The 20,625-nt window shown below is 42.6% G+C and overlaps 1 protein-coding gene across 8 annotated transcripts in view; it reads right to left on the reverse strand.

Moving 5' to 3' along the window:
* fli1 (Fli-1 proto-oncogene, ETS transcription factor) overlaps window positions 1-20,255 on the reverse strand; it is a 32,072-nt gene extending 11,817 nt beyond the window's left edge. Inside the window, exons 1-6 of one of the 8 annotated variants that reach the window (XM_018698911.2) lie at window positions 20,062-20,255; window positions 18,163-18,274; window positions 8,453-8,664; window positions 8,047-8,198; window positions 6,948-7,151; window positions 786-854 (exon numbers count right to left, since the gene is read on the reverse strand). In XM_018698911.2, the coding sequence (XP_018554427.1) occupies window positions 786-854; window positions 6,948-7,151; window positions 8,047-8,198; window positions 8,453-8,664; window positions 18,163-18,228 (703 nt within the window). In that variant the 5' untranslated portion in view covers window positions 18,229-18,274; window positions 20,062-20,255. The other 7 variants (XM_018698913.2, XM_018698910.2, XM_018698912.2 and 4 more) reach the window with 7 other exon arrangements.
* Between the last annotated feature and the right edge of the window lie 370 nt (window positions 20,256-20,625).

Raw genomic sequence — 20,625 nt, forward strand, 5'->3', positions numbered from 1 at the left:
AAGGTTGTTACAATCACAAAAGCCCCTCCTCTCCTTTTTATTTGAACCCTCTGTCATCCTCTGCCATTAATTCACTTGTAAATACAGTGAAGTCACATACACATACGCCTTTCCACTCCAGTCTGGTCTGAAGCACCCAAGCACCCTCCTCGACTATGTTTGCCATACGCATTGTTGCCTAAACACCTGTCTCTGATGCCTGTCTTTCAAACAAGCAGCTCATTCATGCTTCTTATACGTCCCGCTTCTTTTCCATAATCACTGCATTCACAGTCTGTTCTCGGCCCTGCTGCTGTGGATAGAACTCATCAGCACACTGCTTTTGTCTTGTTGTTAATATGCCTCTATTCTGAGACCGCCCCTCTGAGCAAACGGTGTGTTGTCACAGTGTTCAGGTAGCGCTTCTGAATAGCATGGTCTGCTGTAGCAGCTTGGCTCATATTATTTTAACAGCACAAAAGATGCACCTGCCCCAGAGCTTTGTCAATGGCAGTCGCTGACTGCATGCACTCTGGATTTGTTTGAGTGCTATTCATCTCAAGTGTGTACATGTATGGTTTGTCTGTGTATCTGTTTGTATCTGCTTGTTTGAAACTGGCAGGTACTGTGACGCAGAAGGAGCCTTTTTATGGTTTTTACAGGGCAGATGAGACATCTGATTTCTCATTTCTCACCCCTCTCCTCCTGAGAGAAAGCAGTTGCACTAATCAAAATAATAAAACAATCCAAAAATACGGACATAATGACAGAAGAGGGAGGGAATAGAGAACAAAAGGTGTTCCTACCCTCTTTGGCAGCCAGGCGTGGGGATGGGTCTGTGTGAGCTGGTGTATTGTAGGATAATGATGAGCTACCTGTAATGAAATGAGATAATGTATGAAGAGAATTGAATGACACCACAAACAAGCACATAAAAACCTGGGTAATAAATATATATAGAAATATATTTTGTAAATTATTATTATTAAATTATTGCACTTTTAAGGTTCAGCATTAGCAGTATGACTGACCATTGTTTGGTTTACAGAATAAGTGATCTTGCAGAGTACTTACAGGTGTAAATCTGTATATTAATCAGGATGAATTTGCCATAAACTATAATTCAGAGCTATGTTAGTGTGCCCCTTCTGAAAGCTGGGTGATAAAAAGCTCAGGGGTGTAACAATAGCCAGCAGGTGGCAGTAAAAGGTTCAGCTCAATTGCTGTCAAGCAGCACTATAGAGGCTTTTCATTTCTTGAATTGTATTCCTGTTTTGTCTTAAAAAATAATCTAAGAAGGAAAATAACTCATGACACATAAATCTAGTCGCAAATAAAGCAAATCAAGAACAGTCAGTCTTTTAAACATTGGAAAAACCCCTTAGCCCATCAGCGTTTTAAAACAAATGCTACTTGTGAATAATAAAGTCAGGGAGGCAAGACTCTGCATATGGCTGCCTATTCATTTCACCTTATGGAGCAGAACTCTGCGCTGCATTCCTCCACTTACACAGGCACCCTGGGCGGCACCAAAATGCTCTCTTAATTTTAGCTGCCCCTAGGCATAAATCAGCGAGTGGAAAAACAGACCCAAAAATGCACAGAGAAAACACAAGAGCAGCTAGTACAGGGCCAGTGTTAAGATTTAGCACTAAGATGGCTATAGGGAGCTGCTGAGTAGGGAAGATACCTTTGGTGTATGGGGCAACCTAAAAAAAAGAACAAAAACTGTAAAACAAAATGATATTTGTGATGTGCTTTTCTTGGGATTTGGGGTAGGATTCTTACCTAACTTGCGGTGCTGCTGGTGGTGGGATTGGGGGGTGAAGGGGCCCATGGTGGCAGACTAGGGGTCTGTTTTTTTAAGGGGGGAGGGAGGGGGGTGCTCCACGAATGTATTCTAACCTCCCAACACCCCCACCCCTCCCAGTTCTACCTACTCCACAGCACCCCCAAGGCTCTGGGTCTAGTTTAGAAACCTGGGGGCCTCAGAACAGGGGAGCCATTGTATGAGGCCGGGTCCCTGCTCAGCAATCAAATGCAGCTCCCCGTACAAAAATAATTCCACACGCAGAGTGTAAGCGCACAGGGGGCAAGCAAGCCACCAAAGCACTGTCTTTGGAATGAGGGAGAAAGTGTAAGAAAAAGATGAACAGACTGACAGAAAAAAAATAGAAGGGAGGAGGAAAGGGGAGGAAGGGGCTGTTAACCCTTTTCCTACTGTGTGCCACATATGTGGGCTGACCCAGACAGGCAAACAGGCAGCATTGCTGAGAAAACCTCAAACCATCCCACAGAGAAATGCAGGACTGCTGTAGGAGAGAGAGTGAGAGTGAGTTAGAGCGTAGGGTTGAGTGAGGGAGACACAGTGAGAGAAAGAGAGAGAAAGAGAGAGAGAGAGAGAGAAACACCACAGCTGACAGTTTAGTGGAGGGAGTCTTGGCTGTGCTGCATATTTATTTGGACGGCCTCTTCCTCTCTCAGAAAACAAACATGTCCCGGTAATCTGACAGCACAGTGGGAGGACTGGCCAGTGTTCAGCCTCTAAGACCCTCACTCTCTCTTTCCCTCTCCAGTCACATCTGCTCAGAGTCTGTTAGATTACATAACATCCACAAACAATTTTCTTTTCTGTCCTTCCTATGACTGATGGCTCTTTCAGAAGGGCCTGTCCTCCAGTTTGGCACGCCCATAAAATTGACAGATCTTTCAGCGCTTACTCAGCATTGTGATGGACCTCCATCAGGCCCCTGCTGTTTATTCTGTAGAGTTATATGAGACCATTGCCTTAAACATGTGGTTTGAGCTTTGTCAACAAACTGTGGGCATCTTGCCACCTCAAGGGGGCTAAATGGTCTCCAGCGAACTGTAAGTCTTTAAGCAGCCATACGTAGTGTACATGCAAAATTTTGAATAGGTCCTCCAAACCACAAAATATTACTTGTCATTGCTTTCAAAAATGACCCATGTGCGTGTGTTCTCAGCTGGTGCCCCTACTGTCGAAATGGCATTTCTTGTCAATGAGTTGGGCAAGTTAATTAGTTACTCATCACAGGCTACAGATTGAAAAATTACATTCACTTAATCTGCACTCACACACCCTCCAACCTAACCTCATTTGTGACCTCAGTGTGCTGTACATTACTCCTTGACTCGATCACATAGACCTCAAAAAGAATTGGTTCATATGACATATCAAACCCATCAGACAGGGCAGAAGTGTGTGTGCAGTGTTGCACCAGCTTCTACACAAACATTATGTGTGAGTATAGAATGGAAAAAAGAATTCTGATCCTGCTTACTTTCTCACCTCCCCATACCTGACCAATTACTGCATAAAGTGGATATGAAAATTCAGATTGGAAAGGTGTGTTGAGCCACTTTTGTTGGAATATACTTGCACTTCCAAAAAAGCCAACCCATTCATTTGCCACAACCTGAATTTGTCCCTAAAAAAACTAACTGTAGTTGCAATGCACAAGTATTGCAGAAAGAAGACAGTCTTAACTGGCAATTGGGTTGCAAGAACAATTATGAACTAACTCTGAGCAGCTAGCTTCAATTAAAGCTGAGCTCATCTCAGTGTTTACATGAATAGCAACCGCTTATTATCCACCTCCACTTATGCTAATGTCATATGTACATAAATCCTTGTAGTGCTAAGCGAACCCCAGCAGTCAAGTGAGCAGCCACAGACTGCTCTGTAATGGTGGCTAACAGCAGACAGCTAACAGTAAAGGGCGCAGAGCCAGGCCGTTGAGCCCCTCTGCACCAGTGATAATCTGCCAATTGAAAGAACTAATGCAAGGGGAGCTCAATAAAAATGTTGTGAGAGGAGAAAGAGAAGAGAGTATGAGTGAGAGAGTGAGAGAAAGAGAAAGAGAGAGAGCTCTCCAGACCTCCTTTTTCCCTACTCAGCCTTCGAGCCCAGATGTTTATGGTCTGTATAAACTATTGAGGGCTCGAGAATGTCCCCCACTCTGGAGCGAGCAGCAGCAGTGCAGAAGCCCAGACTTATCACTCTCTCTCTCTTTCTCTCTCTCTCTCTCTCTCTCTCACTCTCTCTCTCTCTCCCTCTCTGTCTTGACTCCCTCACTGTAAATCCATCCAGACACACAAGCAATGGCGACAGCTGGGAAACAGAACTATTGCTATTCTCCAAAGGCACTCAATCATGACCACCTCGGACCGTTTCCACACATTTCTAAAAAATAGTTCACCCCCTGACTTTTTTTTTCTTTCTATCTCACACTTGAGTTCTATAGCTTTTTCTCTTGCTCACACCCTCTTGCCCTTGTCCTCAAATAACTACTGTGAAGCTATCTGTCAAGGATATCTTTTTTTCATCCAATTTCTGCCATTATGTTTCTTTAGATCTACAGCAGATTTGCTCTCAACTCTCTGTCTCGTTACTTTCCTCTCAACTCCCTCCTCTCATGTCTGCCTTCTTCCCTCTCTTTCTCCCCTTCTCTTCTTGCATCTCTGTGTGTCGGAGGATACAGTCTCTCGTTGTCTGAGGTTTTTTGCTCCGCTCCGTTTCCAGCACATGTGGTATCAAACCGACCTACATGGGTGCGATAAAGCAAACAGTCCGCGGTCCCTCCCTGACAGACTAATTTGAACAAATTCTCAAATTGCACCCAAAATTGAAAGCACATTGGGGTGCAGGCGGCCATCACTTATAAAAATCTGGATAAGTGACCAACAATGAGGCCAAAATAATGCATGGGCAACTACCCTTGTTACTGCAAGCAGCTGGGTAGCCAGACAGATGTTCAGATTATGCCCACGGTTGCACTGGTGTGGGTGTCTGAATGATATTTCTGCACATGACGTGGCAGGAATGTTTTGTTATGGTATGGCTGTAGGGTGGGGAAGTATGTCCCTGCCCCTGTGCCGAGTGTACATACAGGACTTAATGACTCTGAGGAATGTTAATCAGCGGTTCAATAAACAGAACCAAACGTGCACATGATGTACACAGATGTGTATGAAATGATTGCAGTACCCCCTTGGACCATCCATCTTTTGGAGGAAGATAGGGGGTAATATAGTAAGTGGATGGTGTTGGAGGAAGACATCACATGACCTGTAATCACTAATACTTCCATGGCTTGGCTCAGCCTTTCCTCTCCCTCTCTTTTTCTGTATTCTGGAAGCTTGGCCCAGCTCTAGCTCTCGTGAGTGAAGCCAGAGGTCTATTTTCTGGACAGGGTTACTCCTTGTCTATGATTGTGTTTGTTTGTGCTGCGGGGGGAGAGGAGAGAATGGCTTTAGTTTCCAAATCATCAGCCCCGCAGGGTCTGCATGAAGCCTCAACCTCCTCCTCTTCCTTCTTCTCCTCCTCCTTCTTAGTCTTCCTCAGTCGTTCATTTACTGACACGGTTCCTCTTGCCCTTAGGCTCCCAGTGTCAATAATACACACTGCTCACTTCTGAGAGAGCTGCCCCAAAACAGGTCAGTCAGTCCAGGCACGGGACGGGAGCATTCATCTTTTTGATTGTCGGGAACGGATCCAAAGCAATTTCAACTGGCAAGTGGAGAGGATTCCCGAGACATCTCTTCTGTCTCCAAAACACACAAGGCCTAAATCAAAAAAGGACAGCAATGGGCAGAGTCACGGTGCAGCACGCCTAAGCTGTGGCTAAGTCCCGCAGCCAGTGGCCATAATGAAAACTGCTCTGCGGAGTGTGCCCAGTGGCGGTCAGACAGATCCACCCGCTGCAGTGCTACACAATGAGGCTGTTATACTCATGACAAGCATCTCTCTCTGCCCAGACGCTGTGCACAGAGAAAACTGTTGACACCCACAAAATACAGTTCCCATTACATCACGCCGAGGCCCATCGCAATTTTTTGGGAGTAATGTTAAATTTAGTTGAGCCATCAGTCACTCCACCCAACGTGGTGTCATGATATTCTGCAGCCGCAGCTGAGGCAGCCCTCGCTATTTTAAAGCACAGAATGCAAAGAATTCAAAGACGGGACAAATTGTTCTCCGTATGTCCACCAATTGCATTACTCATGATCTTCTTACTATTATAGGACACAGTGGATAAGGCTATTGTCTGAACTAGACATCAGTGTGTATTCAAACCAATACCCACACCAGATGTTACATCTCGTATTGAAATGCAATTTGCATACTGCCTCAGAAAATTGGCTTAGTTTCCCCGCCGAAACATATGAAGTGGGATTGCACTGAGGAACTCTTCAAAGGTAAGAGGCTCAAATTTAGTTGCCGTCCGTTGCAAATTGCAGATCAACTTTCTTTGCTGTGCTGAACACACAGGCCTAGCGTGATTCCTGAGGCAATGCACCTGGCCTTCATCTTTCTGTGGACCATGTGGAATAAGGCGCTGCAAAGTGTAGTGGGGGATGCAGTTGATGGTTATCTCGAGAGGGGAAAGAAACCCTCTTGGTTTCCACAGCTCTGCTTAATACTGGGTAGACATTACAGTGAAATGAGTTTCCAGTAAAAGCAGTTTCATTGTTTATTGATGGTAATATGAATATAGTGCGGTGACAAAAAAAAAGTGTCATGTTGTTTTCCCGGGTTTGGCATTTTTTCACTCTCTGCTCTCATCCAAAAGTATTTGAAAAGAAGCTTCTGTTTTGATTGAAAGTAGGTTTTAACTTTGACTATTCTTTGGCAAAGATGGATGCCAGTATAGACTTCAGCCTAGGCACAAACAGCAGCAAGCACACATGTACAGCAAGAACACAGAGCACAATGCATCAACATTACTGCCCTCGTCCTTTTGCAGTCAAATAAAGATATGCTGATAACTCAGTGTTCAGAATACTTTTGTCTAATTTCCTGTGCTGTTTTCTATTAATAAATTGCCCAACAATTTTTGTTGGAGTCCAATAGTTATTCCTGTTGGGCATTTACTGATTATCATACAGCTCCTCTTGATTTGCCCCTTTGTTCATCCTTATACTTAACTTGCAAAAAGTGTACTTACTTTCCCTGAGGTAATTGAGATGAGAGAGAAGCACTTCAGCATTGTACATGGTGGTGAGCCGGAGGAAGTCGTCCTTGCTCATCTTGCAGAGCTCCTTGCCGTCTGTGTTCTGAAACATGGCCGTGTCGATCTCTAACAGGCCGTACTCCTTGATGGCCCACTCTAGCCACTGGCGCACATGGTCCTGGGACCACAACGACGGGTCTGCAGGAAGACAGTAGAATTGTATTGGCTGGGAAATGACTGGTTGTGGACAGACAGCAGAGAAGACAGAACTGGGAGAGTCTAATTTCTCACTAAGGTAAAGGGAGGGGAAGAAACAAACAAATTGGAAGCAGAATTTTGTATTAGTAGCAGGCTTTGTTTAGCTAGTTGTATAGAGTAGTATTCATTCTGAAATCCCCTCCTGTGATCAAACTTTGTAATATGTTTTGCTTCGTGCCTTTGGCAACAAAGCAAGCTAAAGCAAACAAAAACAAAGTATTTGCAAGTACTACTTGACCTAAGTCTGATACTGCACAGCCAATCTGGAAAACAAAACCCCAAACTTACCACTTGTGGTTAAGGAGTGGCTGCCATGTGGAGCTCCTATTAGGTTAATAGAAGAGTGGCCTTTTGCATCAGTTTAGCACTAACACTTGAATAGCCTTTATAATGGAAACTCTACCAAGGCTCCATTTGAATTTTATTAAATGAATTACATGTGCTCATTTTTTGGGAAAATACAGTCATTCTCTCTGTCTCTCCAGCTTATGTGTAACAACATAATCAACTTACGCATTAAAATATTTTTTCTACAGGCTTTAACCCCGAAACTGCACTTGTTACTCCCTGAAGTGTGTTATTTCACGTACTGAAAGATCAAACTTGTGAAACCAGTGAAGAAATATATAGGCCTGGCAGACAAACTGACATCTCTACCTGCGTGCATTCAGCCATGCTCCCATGGGTGATGTAAAACACTGGAACAATACTTTACACCATGAACTGGGTAAATAAAAATGGGACTCATAAAACATTTACAGCATTGGCAGAATGATACCAAGAGGAAGGGGTGATTCTGTCTGTAATCACAGCAGCAACACCTAGCTATTCTTACCTGCAGGTACAATGACTCTCCGCTCATTGGTGGTCATGTTAGGGGGAGGGGCATTCTTCTCATCCATGTAGTTTCCATAGTTCATCTGAGATGTGTCATTACCCCCCACCAGCTTATTGCATTTACCCACACTGCAGTCCACTGGAGACTCCCTGCTACATAAACACACACATACAAGTAAGTTGTAAAAATATTGTCAGCAGATAAATTGGGTGTTGCTAGTTTTCTTTTCCAGTCATTGACTTTGGCGTGGGATATCTAAGCCCTGCACTCGCCAGGGCCAAATATATCTAAGATTAGAGGCAAAAGTGAAGGTTAGTTGTGGTAAAGGAATGGCTGTTAAGAAAAGTCATGTTGCACAGAGCGCAGAAGAATGTATGACACGGAAGTGGTTGTCATGCCATACCTGGATCCATTCATGTGCTCATATTCTCTCTTGACGTTGACCCGCACTGGCTGGTTGATCCACTCCTGCTGTGGGGGTAAGGGGTTGATTTTGTGAGTCTGGCCGTAGTCCTGTGTGCCAGATGCAGTCATGTCTGTCTTGGGGAGAGGGGCAGCAGCAGCGTACGGAGGCTCAAATAAGGACTGGTCTTCACTCACCACTGATAGCGCCTCCTAGAGGTGGAAGGAGAAAATAGTTGGTATACATTTCTTGATTCACTTTATACTTTACACTTTATGTTATACTTTAAAGGAATTATTTCACATTTTGGGGAATACTCTCTCACTTTCTTGCAGGGAGTTAGATGAAACATAGATGTGCTTGCAGGTGGTTTATTTCAACTTTGTACAGAGCCAGGCTAGCTGTTTCCCCCTGCTTTCTTTTTGTTAGCTAAGCTAACTGCCAGCTGGCTGTAGCTTCATATTCAACAAATGGATATCAGAGCGGTATCAATCTTATATTTCCTAAAAATGTCCAACTATTCCTTTAAGAGTGGGAGGATACAGTCATCCAATAAGAATGATTAGAACACACTCAAAATTATGAGCAGATACAACATCAGACTCTCATTTGACACTACCCAGAAACTTGTGATGTAATTTTTTTTCAGTCTCTTGTGTATTTTTGTTTACAGCAATTATGTGCAGTTATAGGTCATATCACAGTCTGGCATCCTAAGTAGTTTGTGTATACAGCCCATGTAGCAACTGTAGTTTCCTGTTGATGTTAGGATGACTTCAGTCATGCCCACTGTGGAGTAAGACAAGAGTTGTAAGACGGGATGCATCCATCATACTGGTTTACAAACATAATGATCCAATATGTATGTACCAGTAACCAGTAACAACCCATTAAAGGTTTACAAATAAAACACAACAATGACTTTTAAATTAGGAATCTCACATTTACTGCCTATGCAGACGTTCCGAAAGTATCCTAAACAAACCAGATTCTTGGCTGTGTAATTTTCTCTTGCCGGTTATCAGTATCCTCTTCACTGGACCCAAAAAATCCCCTTTCAGGCCCTGATGTGTCTGTCCTGTCTGGGCCTTGAGCTTCCCTCCACAGCTGAAGACTCAACAGAAGCAGGGGGGGTCACAGCTACACTGACCCCTCCGCTGTGGCTCAGCTGGAGCAATGTAAGTTTATTAAAGAAAACAAACGCAGAAACTCAGGGCTGGCCAAGATATTACGTGGTTTCAACATACTCCTTGTGTAATGTCTTGGAAGTAAAGCATGGACTATGCACTTGATGGGCTATATTTTAACATGCAGATGTCACCACTTAGTGTTTGACAGTGCACAGAGTCGGGCAATGTCACCATCTCAGGCCTGTGCCAGGCAATAACTTTTAGCTGGCATACAATGTAGAAACTGCTTAACAATGACTTGATGAGTCAGCTTTTGTTATAAATGCTCCATCCATCATTGTTAAAAACAATCAAAGAAACAAATACAAGAAACAATAAGTCAGAATATCAAGTGAAATCATTATAGTCATATGCCTCTGTTGAGGATTAGGCTCAGGTCTGATGCACATCTGGATCTGATAGGATCTGATGGCACAGCTTAGACCGAGACGTGTCTAATCCCCGAGGACTGAATTATTTCATTCCAAAATGCCACATATCTGCTTCGGGGGGAAAATGCTACTTGATATTCATTGATCAATATTTCCAACATGTCGTTTGCATTCTCTAAAATGTTACTTTTATGAAAGCGAAATCCTCCTGATCTCACATAACTTCAGTACCATTCCTTTCTAAGTCATTTCATGCGAGTAGAAAGTCTTTACTTATGCCTATTTGAATGATGAATGTCTCTTTTTGGAGCAAATGTTTGCATTGGTATGAATGGAGAATTACAATAAAATGTGTGATATACTGTACAGTATGTGAATCCACAATAACACCACAGTGACTATAAATGACAAGGATGCTGTCTCACTAACTCTATTTTGAGTTATAGCTGCATTATATGTCATAAACAAACAAAGTGACTATGTTTTTACTTTGAACTCATGTAAGTAAATCTGAGTTCTCAAACAAGAAACAAGAAGATTAAATTATTTAGGAAATTATTACATTTGATTATGCTTGATTGCAATCACCCCTATGCTAATACATAATCTAATTTTTGGACCGTATATTTGTACTGCCATTGAAATAATTTAAATAATATTTGAATCCATCACAAGTAATTTACATAAAAACTTAAAGTGACAGTTGAAGCCTCAGCTCTGTACAATTTGGTATCAGAAGTTATGGTGACCTTTGCAGTGGAAAAATTGTATTTGCACCATAGTGCCCTCTGTTGTAATGCCACAGCTGTATTACTGGCTGTAAAATATGGATACAAAGATTTACAAAGTACGATAGCTACGTAGCTATCAGTTTTCAATCATCTTCTCTGAACACCTAGGACTAAAATGCACCTATATTTTGGTTTAAGAATATGATGAAGTGAACTGACCAGTCAAACTCTTTTTCAAATGAATCAAGACAGAAATCTCACGCACGATATTTAAGTTTTCTTCACACAGTTAGATATAGCTAGGCATGTGCCACAGGCACAAATAATGGGACGTTTCATAAAGTACTGCTCCTCAGGTTAATGGGTGGATAAAAAAGCTGAACCTCTCCAGAAGCATTTAACTATCTCGCCAGAATTAGATTTTCCAGTGATTTCATCAGTGGATTCATCATAGTCTGAACATTGGCAGCAGGACTCACTATCTAAGCACAGCACAGCAGCTAGTCTGTGGATGATAAGGTGTAGAAGAGTGAGGGAATGTCTCATTACAGCCTGATAAGGGCTTAGTCACTTATTATGACTGTTGCACGTTATATTTACAGTGACATATCAGCCTGCACAATTGAAACCATGATTGGCAAGTGGTGTGTGCCTATCAAGATTGCAGAGGGTTTTTTAAAAATAGGAGTATGCCACGCTCATGAAGAGAAGCTGAAAGGATGACAGAGCAGTGCCAATTTGCTGTGTTTTCTTTCCAGTATCTGTGAGGAACACACACATACTGCCAGTGAGCGCTAAAGGCAGTTACTGTTTTTTTGTTGTGTTTTTTTTTTGTCTGTCTCACAAAATCCACAGATAATTTGTGAAGTGCCTCTTTTAAGTTGTACAGATAGACATAATGATGAAAAACTCTAGAAAGCTTCTGAAACAAAAACATTCAGTTTTTGAAAAACTTTTTTCTCTGAGAACATAAATAAGATCTAAATTCTGGTTTTGCCATCTATCTTTCTACAGTGCCACAGACAAAGGGGAAAAAAACATCAAATAAATCATAGCTCAGCTGTGAAGCTGCAGGCCCCATTATAAGTATTGTGTGAGTGTGACACCTGCTGGGAGCCACCTCTGTTCTGTTTAGATCAGCCAAGTCTATCTCCCCAAGTGCGTCACGACGCGTCTGGAGCAGACTGGATATATATATGCAATAGCTCCACATCCAGACTACACGTGTGTCTGTTTGGCGTTCACACACAGCCATCTAGCAGGAGCCACCCGGGGGGGTTCGAGGGGGGCATTCCTGTCCTTTGTTTAAGGAGGAAGAGGAAACCTGTCAGGAAAAGATTGTGTAGAACGGGAAGCTCTCATGGCTAGAGAGCCCTTCCTTTCTTTTAGCGAACATGAATGCAGCTAGCAGCCAGTCATTTATACCCAAGGATTCAATTATGATTACACTGATTCACACAACTCCTTGCTTTGTTACAGACCTCCAGGCTGAGACATTAATGTCCTCCTGCAGTGTGGCAGTCATCCCCAGTACTTAACAAAAACACTCACAGCGCTGTGAGCGGGGAATGACGGGATTCAAGTGACTATATGCAGCCTGACATTTTTGTCTGGCCAGCGTTTACAATCCTCCAAAACTCACACCACACCCAGCCGCCACAAACCCGCTACTTTAAATTTCCAAAAGAAAGTGAGTCCCATCACTTTTCAGCAACAATAACAGTAAATGCAGATGCTGCATTCTTCTGAGCTTACACTTGTTAACCAGAGGACACAGACTGAACGCATGGCAGGGTGAACTAATAGGGACTTGCCATTCAACATCTGGTGGCTGCAGCCATAATACATCTGGAATTTGACTGTCGGGGGCCAGTAGCCAATGTTAATGTAGACCAGCGCTCTTGACTACCAACATACCATTTCAAAATAGTTGTGTAACTATATAAGGAGCAAGCCAAGGTATCATTGTGAAGCCTTGTGGTTTAAAGTGTTGCAAACTGTGCAGTTACCGCATGAAGTTACCAAATGACAGCTTTCCTTACACTTTGACAAAACTCTCTGACCGACAACGGAGGGAAAACACTTACACTAATCAACAGCAACAAAGAGAAAACAGATTATCTCTTTTTCAAATACCAAACCATCACTGTTTTTTTCTTTTTTGACCCACGAGTCACGACAGGATCTTCGAACCGAGCCGGGCGATGTGCCACACCGCTGTTGCGCAGCTCGACACATCGGATCCAGCGGTACATCCAGTCATGGCTATTGCTCAATCCCCGCTTCCCAGACTAAACCAAATCGTTAAATTCGTCTAATACTCATACCTATATAAAATTACAGTCTACAGCACGTTGTCTGAAACACATAGCCACTCCTTTGTGTCTTTCCAGACGTGCGTAATTGTGCGCTTGGTCCCCCCAAAATCCAAAGCGTGATTCTGATTTAGCCTTAAATCCGCGCCGTAGCGTATCCTCACAACCAGGCAGCTTACTGAAAATGGACAAGGGACACTTTCAAAGAAAGAAGAAAAAGAAGGAAATCTGGTTACCGCTTTCAGACCGAGAGAAAAAAGCCGCTCATCGTCGTCAGATTGGAGGTCCCAGCTCACAGACCGACACAGAGGGGCATTTCAACCCATTGCTTAAAAAAAGGAGGCGCAACTCCGAAAAAGCAGTCTCCCACAAACTCATACACCCCGTTCTCCACCCTTACCTTAATAGTTCCGTCCATTTTGCGCAATTTTCAGCGGACCCCGACAATATCCCAAACATGACACGCTCCTGAATTAATTCCAGCCCCCGGTATGTGGCGGAGAGAAAGAGACACTTTTACCGGATTGAGTTTTTTCTTTCCTCTAAATTTGGGAAGTGAAGTCACCACTGTTGAGAAGCTTGAGAAGGAAGCTGTGTGTCACCGAAAGCCCTGCCTTCAAAAAAGCAGGATACTGTCCCAGAGAGATAAGCAGGGAAAACAATTGAGTGTTCGCTCCGCTGTTATGTTTTTCTGCTCGGAAATATTTACAGGATGGCTGCCTGCGTTGTGCACAGCCATTGCTGTGTAGCCTGCTGTAGAATAGTGTTGTGTGTTTTTCTTTCCCAGTAATGTCACTGATGGTGTGGACGGGTTTACTATTTGCCCGAGTTATGAATTATTTCAGCACACTTTTAACTGAGGTTTTCTGGAATGAGCTTTACTGTCACTGGACACTCTTAAGTTACGTGATCCCATGTTTTAGAGCGCTTTTGGTTCACGCCTACACTCCAGACTTGCTTGTGGCCATGCCTCCATCCCTCTGTAAATCCAGCATAATTTCTGTTTTATTCTATATTTCATTAGTGGAGGTGGGACACTGAATAAAGTTTATCTTTCAACGTGGACAGATGTTTCTCTCAGACCTACTGCTGATTGAGCTCTAAATCAAAACTGCGAGAGAAACCTGAACACCCTTCTATGGCAGGAGCTGTTACAACCTGGTCTTTTTTTCAGCTCTCTGTGAAGCCTCCGTGAAGTTTTCCTGAGACACCATTAATAAAATCCAAGCATTCAGCTCCTAACTGCACAATAGTCTGAGGGTCTGCTCTACACGTGTGCGTTTACTGCTCAGCGGAGGACTGAATGGATGAAATGCAGCTTGCATCAATACAAACGTTATTGTTGTTGTTGTTGTTGTTATTTAGATTACAATTACTACTACTACACCGACTTCGCCTTTGTTATTCGCTGGTTTCCCCGCACTCGCGTGAGCCTAAAAAAGAGAAAACAGAAATCCTCTACTCCCCACCCCCACATAGGTATTTTTTTCTTTTCGTCTACCCCATGAAATTGCCCTCATCAATTCAAGCATAATTTTAGTGCAGATGCTAGACATGGAGCCAGCTCTGAACGTGACCAGACCAATAACACTGCAAGAAACGTCCATTTTCACAAATTCATTGCCACATTCAGCATCTCAGTTTGTTTGTTTTTTAAATGGATATAAATAAAACATAGAAATCTAACAAGTAGGTAACTTAGATTTAGAGACTTAAAAATGCTTTAACACAGACTGTACTATATTAATTGTTTCAGAGATTTTTAACAAGCTTGAGTAGCCTAGCTTGGAAAAATCTGATCATTCCATCACATTTGATTTGAAAAAAAACAAAACAAAAAACTTTTAAGACTTTACTTTGGACAACAGTGACTGTATCTCGTTACACTGCCTGTTTTTATAATGTTTAACAATATAATACGATTTAGCTGAAGTGGAGAGGATGAATATTTCTTGCAGTGTTGGGGTTCTGCCTTGGGGAACGGCCTCAGAGTGGCCAAACAGAGACTGCGCCGCCGCGACGACTGACAGCAGGGCCGGCCTGTCTGCTTTCGACTTGGGGGTCTGGTGGGGTTGTGGGCCCCCACCCTTGGGACCACCACATCTGGATCCTGCTAAGGGTCAAGGCTTCTCCTGCCTGAGGCCAGTTCAGACTCGTGTAATTAAGGGAGACACCTTGTTTAACTCTTCAGTGACTGGTTTGGATTCTTTTTTTCTTCTATGCATTCATGTGTTTGTGGTTTTGTCATTTTATTGAAGAGAGACTGTTGATAAAGTAGTAAATTAAAGAGGTGATTCAGCTGTGACCTTGAGTTGGTGACCCTCCACAGGGTTTTTTGACCACTAATACAAACATATATCTTATCAAACCCCATCCTGCCATTATGATACTGTGCTGTGCTTCTCTGTCATTGATTTCCATTAATAAAAACAGTTAAGTTTACCCTCCATTCCACTGTAGAGGCCAACATTAGTTTATGTTGTGTAAATAGCTCAAGTGTTATGGAATTCTATGGCCACAAATTTACAGGATGCTTTTCAAACTGCACTAAAGCGTGGGACAACATTACTCCCTCTCTGTATTCAAATACCTGCCACCCCAGTCATAAAACTGATTAGGAAGACTGGGGGTCCAGGACCTACCAAGACCATAATGAATACAGTGGTAACAAACATTTTGGAAGGCCAATAAACAGATGCAAGTTGGTTTACACAGTGAACCACAGAACATCTGGCTTGACGCTGGAACTAGACAGCCAGACATTTCTTCCTTACACCACGAGCCAGTAGCTCCTCTGTCTCTCCGCTGGGGCAGCAAGCCAGAGGTGGGCGGACACTATGGTGAGTTTATGTTCAGCAGCCTTTCAATTGTTAGGCCCATCCTTTCTTCTTTATATCTTATATGAAGATCTACTAAGATTTAGGGAATGGAGTTAAATGTCTTACATGAGAAAAAAATGGAGTATTAAGGTTTTATTTGTCACATAGGCTCAACAAGTGAAAATAATCTATCAAAAGGGAGATATAAAGGGGAAAAATACACTTAAAGAGTTTTTTTTCCCTTGACAGTGTGCTGGGTAAGGTCTGCTTTATGTCAAGGCACTGGCATTTGTTCAAAAAAAAAAAGAAAAAGAAATCTCGAATCAAGTGAATATGCAGTTTCTTAAAACAAGTCTGTATGCATATGGAATTGTCCCAACCAAAAGATCTTTTTTCTTGTTTTACTCTGTGTATCAAATCATATATTTTTACAGTGTAATCTGCTAATTCAGTGTTTTGCTTTTCTTTCCAACATTGGTCGGTGACTCTTCGCCTAATCGCATACACATGGGAACCTCATTTGGATCATTTCTGAAGTTGGGAAATTATGTATTTACTTCAGAGTGTTGTGAGAAACCTTTCGACGGACTGTTATTCCAACCAAGAGAAATACTCCCAGTCCATGTGAGCCTGCTAGAGTTGCCTGTTTATTAGAATGCAGACTGCAGTATTCAGATCATTCCTTCTCTCGGGCTAAAAGACAGCCCGAGTCAAAATACTGAGGGCAAAAAGTGGAGTCTGCAGCACATATAAGCACGAACTGTCTGGCCCCTCGCTCTAGGCCATAATTAATTTGAGATTTATTTTTATTGGAGAGTTCCAGTCTCGCCTGGCCTTAACCAAACAAAACCAAATGCTGGGCCGTGGATTCGCTTGAATGAGGGATATTTCTTTTAAATTTTGCATTGAGGCGTGCCACATTCTGACCAATATCTCCCTGAATGTGTCTGAGTAAGGGAGTGCAGCACTTGCACGCAAAAAATGCACACTAACCCCGAACTCAGGCAGAATAAAAAAATAAAGAAAATAATAGCATTATTGGAATCAGAACAAACAGAAATGATTTAGTTTGCATTTCCACAGCAAATCAAAGAAGCTGATGAGATACGAGAAGTGTAAAATCGAAAGTTAACTCGCCCTCCTGTTAGGTTCCCTTAGCCTCTGTCTCTCCGTCATTGGCCTCCTGTCTTTTTTGGGACCAGAGAGGCTCATTTAAAAGCATATTTTCTCCTAAAACATTCCTGGCCATTCAACTCCCGTACAACAAATCAGGAATTGTTCTGAGTCCCAAAACGCCGAGTCTCTCTGCAGTGGCACAAACGCTGTGCCTGGATGAAAAGAGCCCTTATTCAAAGGGGGAATAAGTCTTCAAAACATTAACAAGTCGCCCTTGGAAAAATACCTTCATTATGGAGATATTACCATAGCTCGCCTCTGCATAATGGTTCATTTTAACGAGGCACAATCCGAGCAGTCACCCTCGCTGGATTATTATGATGGATGTGAGCAAACGTCATGTAGCAAGCCCCCAGATTCACAGATAGAACTGCAAAGAGCAAAGTGCACGCTGGACTTGACATCCTGTGGGTATTATACAGTATGATAATAAACAGTTTTATATCAAAAAGAAATATTTAATGGTTGGAGTGCCTTAGATATGTAGCAGTTGCAGGTATTCACGCTGCGCCATATGTGAGCGCAATGCAGTTTTTATGTGAAAACCAGATGTGCGCTGTTTGCTTTATTTACATTCTCAGGACTATGGTAGAGCGAGAGAGAGAGCGAGAGAGAGAGAGAGAGAGAGAGAGAGAGAGAGAGAGAGAGAGGTTCATGACGTCAAGCATAATGAGCCATAACAGCAGCAGTTTTTGGTTTGAAGACAAAGAAATCAAATCGATACTGGCGCTTCAACCAAACCACAACAGAGCCACATTTCAACAGCGACAACATGTAGGCATTTTTAACTGGAGGGAAAAATAACAAGGTGCCAGTCAAATGCAATAACCTTGGCATATGTGCATCTGGATAACGCTACAGGTGCTAAATCTAATGTTGCAACAATATTTTTAAAGTATTTTTTAAACTTTCTTTTCATATAGAAATGCAAAAAATGCATTGTAAACACTTAAAACCCTAAATTCTGCATGTTTCTAATGTAAACAATTGAAGATCATCACTGGTTTTACTGACTGAAACATATTTGCATTTTACGCTTGAGCATGCGCATTTTTTCAGCCTGAGTCATAAGAAATGAAAGGACCCCACTTTGTCCCTCCAACATTACCTGATCGAAGAGACGGTGGTGTCTTACCTTAACGTAAGACGACGTGTCAGGGACAGTTTGAAACATGTCTACTTGACAGACAGGCCCAAGGGTGCTCAGTGTCCGGTGGGCCCTGAGAAAAGGAAAACACAGATAATCAATCACAACATGATAACCTTCTTCCTATTATTATTATTATTATTATTATTATTATTATTATTATTATTATCGTTGTTATATTATCATTATTATTCGTTCGTTTTGAACTTCCACATATAGGGCACACATGGCTTGCCACTTCCACTAAAATAAAGGGAAAGTCAAATTTGCTTAATGCCCCCCTGCATGTGTGTAACCGCACACATAAAGCCTTGATTCATTCATAGAAACATTTTTTTCTTCTTCCTCTTTCAGCAGTGGTCAGTGGTATTAGATATGGGTAGGTTTTACTTACAGCTGCCCGTACATTAACAACACCAACAAATGGAAATTACACCACTAACCCACTGTACCATGAATGAATTACTCCAAGTGGCCCAATAGGAGCTGGGCAGCATGAAGAAGAAGAGGGCCCCATCCCAACCCCCATCACGTTTTCCCCTAAAGCTTACCACATATTGAAACACTTTTCGCTTTAATAAGTGCAGCTTACAAAGTCTAGGGTGAAAGGGCACTTAGAGGACGGTGTCTTTAGCCCTTCCCTCCCTGTGCAATTATTAGGAAGGTAGTGGCATATACCATTCACAAATGGCTGTTATATAGACTGTGTGATAAAGCAAATTAACGTATATGGACCTCTATAATGGCGTTCAGGACGCACCATTAAAGTTCAGCATATCTTAACAAGGCCTATGGGACACCTTTCTCCTGTTCAGTAGCACGCACTCCCCGACCTGTCAGGATTATAAATACACAATCATGAACCTTTTCCGACTGTGCATTTTAGCATAATTAGTGGTGGACGCAGATCACAGGCCCTTGTGATCTTAAGCCAATACCTGACAGAGAAATCCAACAAAAAAGAAACAGAATTTAAAAAAAACACACACACAGAGAGACAGGGAGACTTATACCTTCCTACACGCGATCAGGGGGTTTAATAGCACCACAATTTCTCTTTTTTACTGCGCAATTTCACGTTTCTGCTGAAGTTTTTTTGCGCATTGAATTCCTGCCTCATGATAAATTAGCCAAGAAGGAGGGGGTTATACACGAACGTGGCACGGTTTAAATACTTGTAGGGGACCTTTTTTTTGGTCTTACTCGGCTCCTGCAGGCAAACGCAGGGCTCGCCTCATAAAGTTCCCCAAATGCATCCAATTTCTACGCGGTAAAGAGAGCATAGGATACCGCATCTGCAGCCAATTAGGCAGAGGCAGGACTGGTGAATAACGGCGTGAACCTTCCTCCGAGACAGCCCCGTGGGCCGGGACCCCTCTAGTGTTACATTTTAAGCATCTTACCTTGCTGTTATCCATCATAAACGAGAGCCAACTGATTTTCAGCTAATACGCATTCCATGTTTCCCCTCTTACCTATAGACTCCCTTAAAGTGAGACTGCGACACAGTGAGCTGACAAAAGTTTTCAGTATTTTTCGTTTGCAAAACTCAGGTTTACCTCAGACCTTAAATACGGTAAAACTTTGAATAACAAGTCTGATGCAATAAGAAACAAACATTAACGCGATGACTGAGATGGAGGCTGCAGTTTCGTTTCACTGTCGCGGTCATTCCGAAACGACCACATTTTTTGATCGATTGAGGTGCGATCTGCTGCTTTTTACAACATGACTGGGCATCGATAATTGTAATAAAACAAGTGGAAATGATTTATCGCCGTCTTGCATGCGCACATACACTGCAGACTTTGCAGGACCTCAGCAAACGCAAATCAGTTTTTGTTATTTTTCCTCACTCACCTGTCGTTAGTGTGTCGGTCGTTTGGTCTTTTTCGATTTAATCACTCCTCACTCCAATTTCTAAATAATTAGTCCCGTCCAGGCAAAACCGTTTTCCCAATGACGATGACAGTGAGTTATTTTGAAAGGGGGCTGAAAAGGAGCGCCGGGTGTATGAATGGAAATGTTGCTGAGATGGGAGAGCCGCGACCAATGAGCAGCGAGAGAAAACCTCCCCTTGCCTGCCGTGTGAGGCCACTGAACCATGAAATAAGGGGAAAGCGGAGAGAGAAAGAGCGTCATAAATCTGCTTTACAAAGTCTTCTGGTGGAGAAATGTGTCGATAAAAATGTAAAAGATATTTTGAATTTATTTTGGTATTAGTATTCACGTGCACTTGCATCCGAACAGCAGTGGTGCATGTGGGTAAAACTGTCGTGTGAGCTTCAAACGCACCACAAACATCACTGCAAAAACAACATTTTTCTTCCAGGAAACTGTGATTGTTGTTCTCTCACCTGTAACCTTCCCCTCTGCAAATTGAGTTGTGGACAAATTAGCGTGTTCATAGATGGATTTAGGCTC

The sequence above is a fragment of the Lates calcarifer genome, linkage group LG21 (genome assembly GCF_001640805.2).
Source record: "Lates calcarifer isolate ASB-BC8 linkage group LG21, TLL_Latcal_v3, whole genome shotgun sequence".
Classification (NCBI taxonomy): domain Eukaryota; kingdom Metazoa; phylum Chordata; class Actinopteri; family Centropomidae; genus Lates; species Lates calcarifer.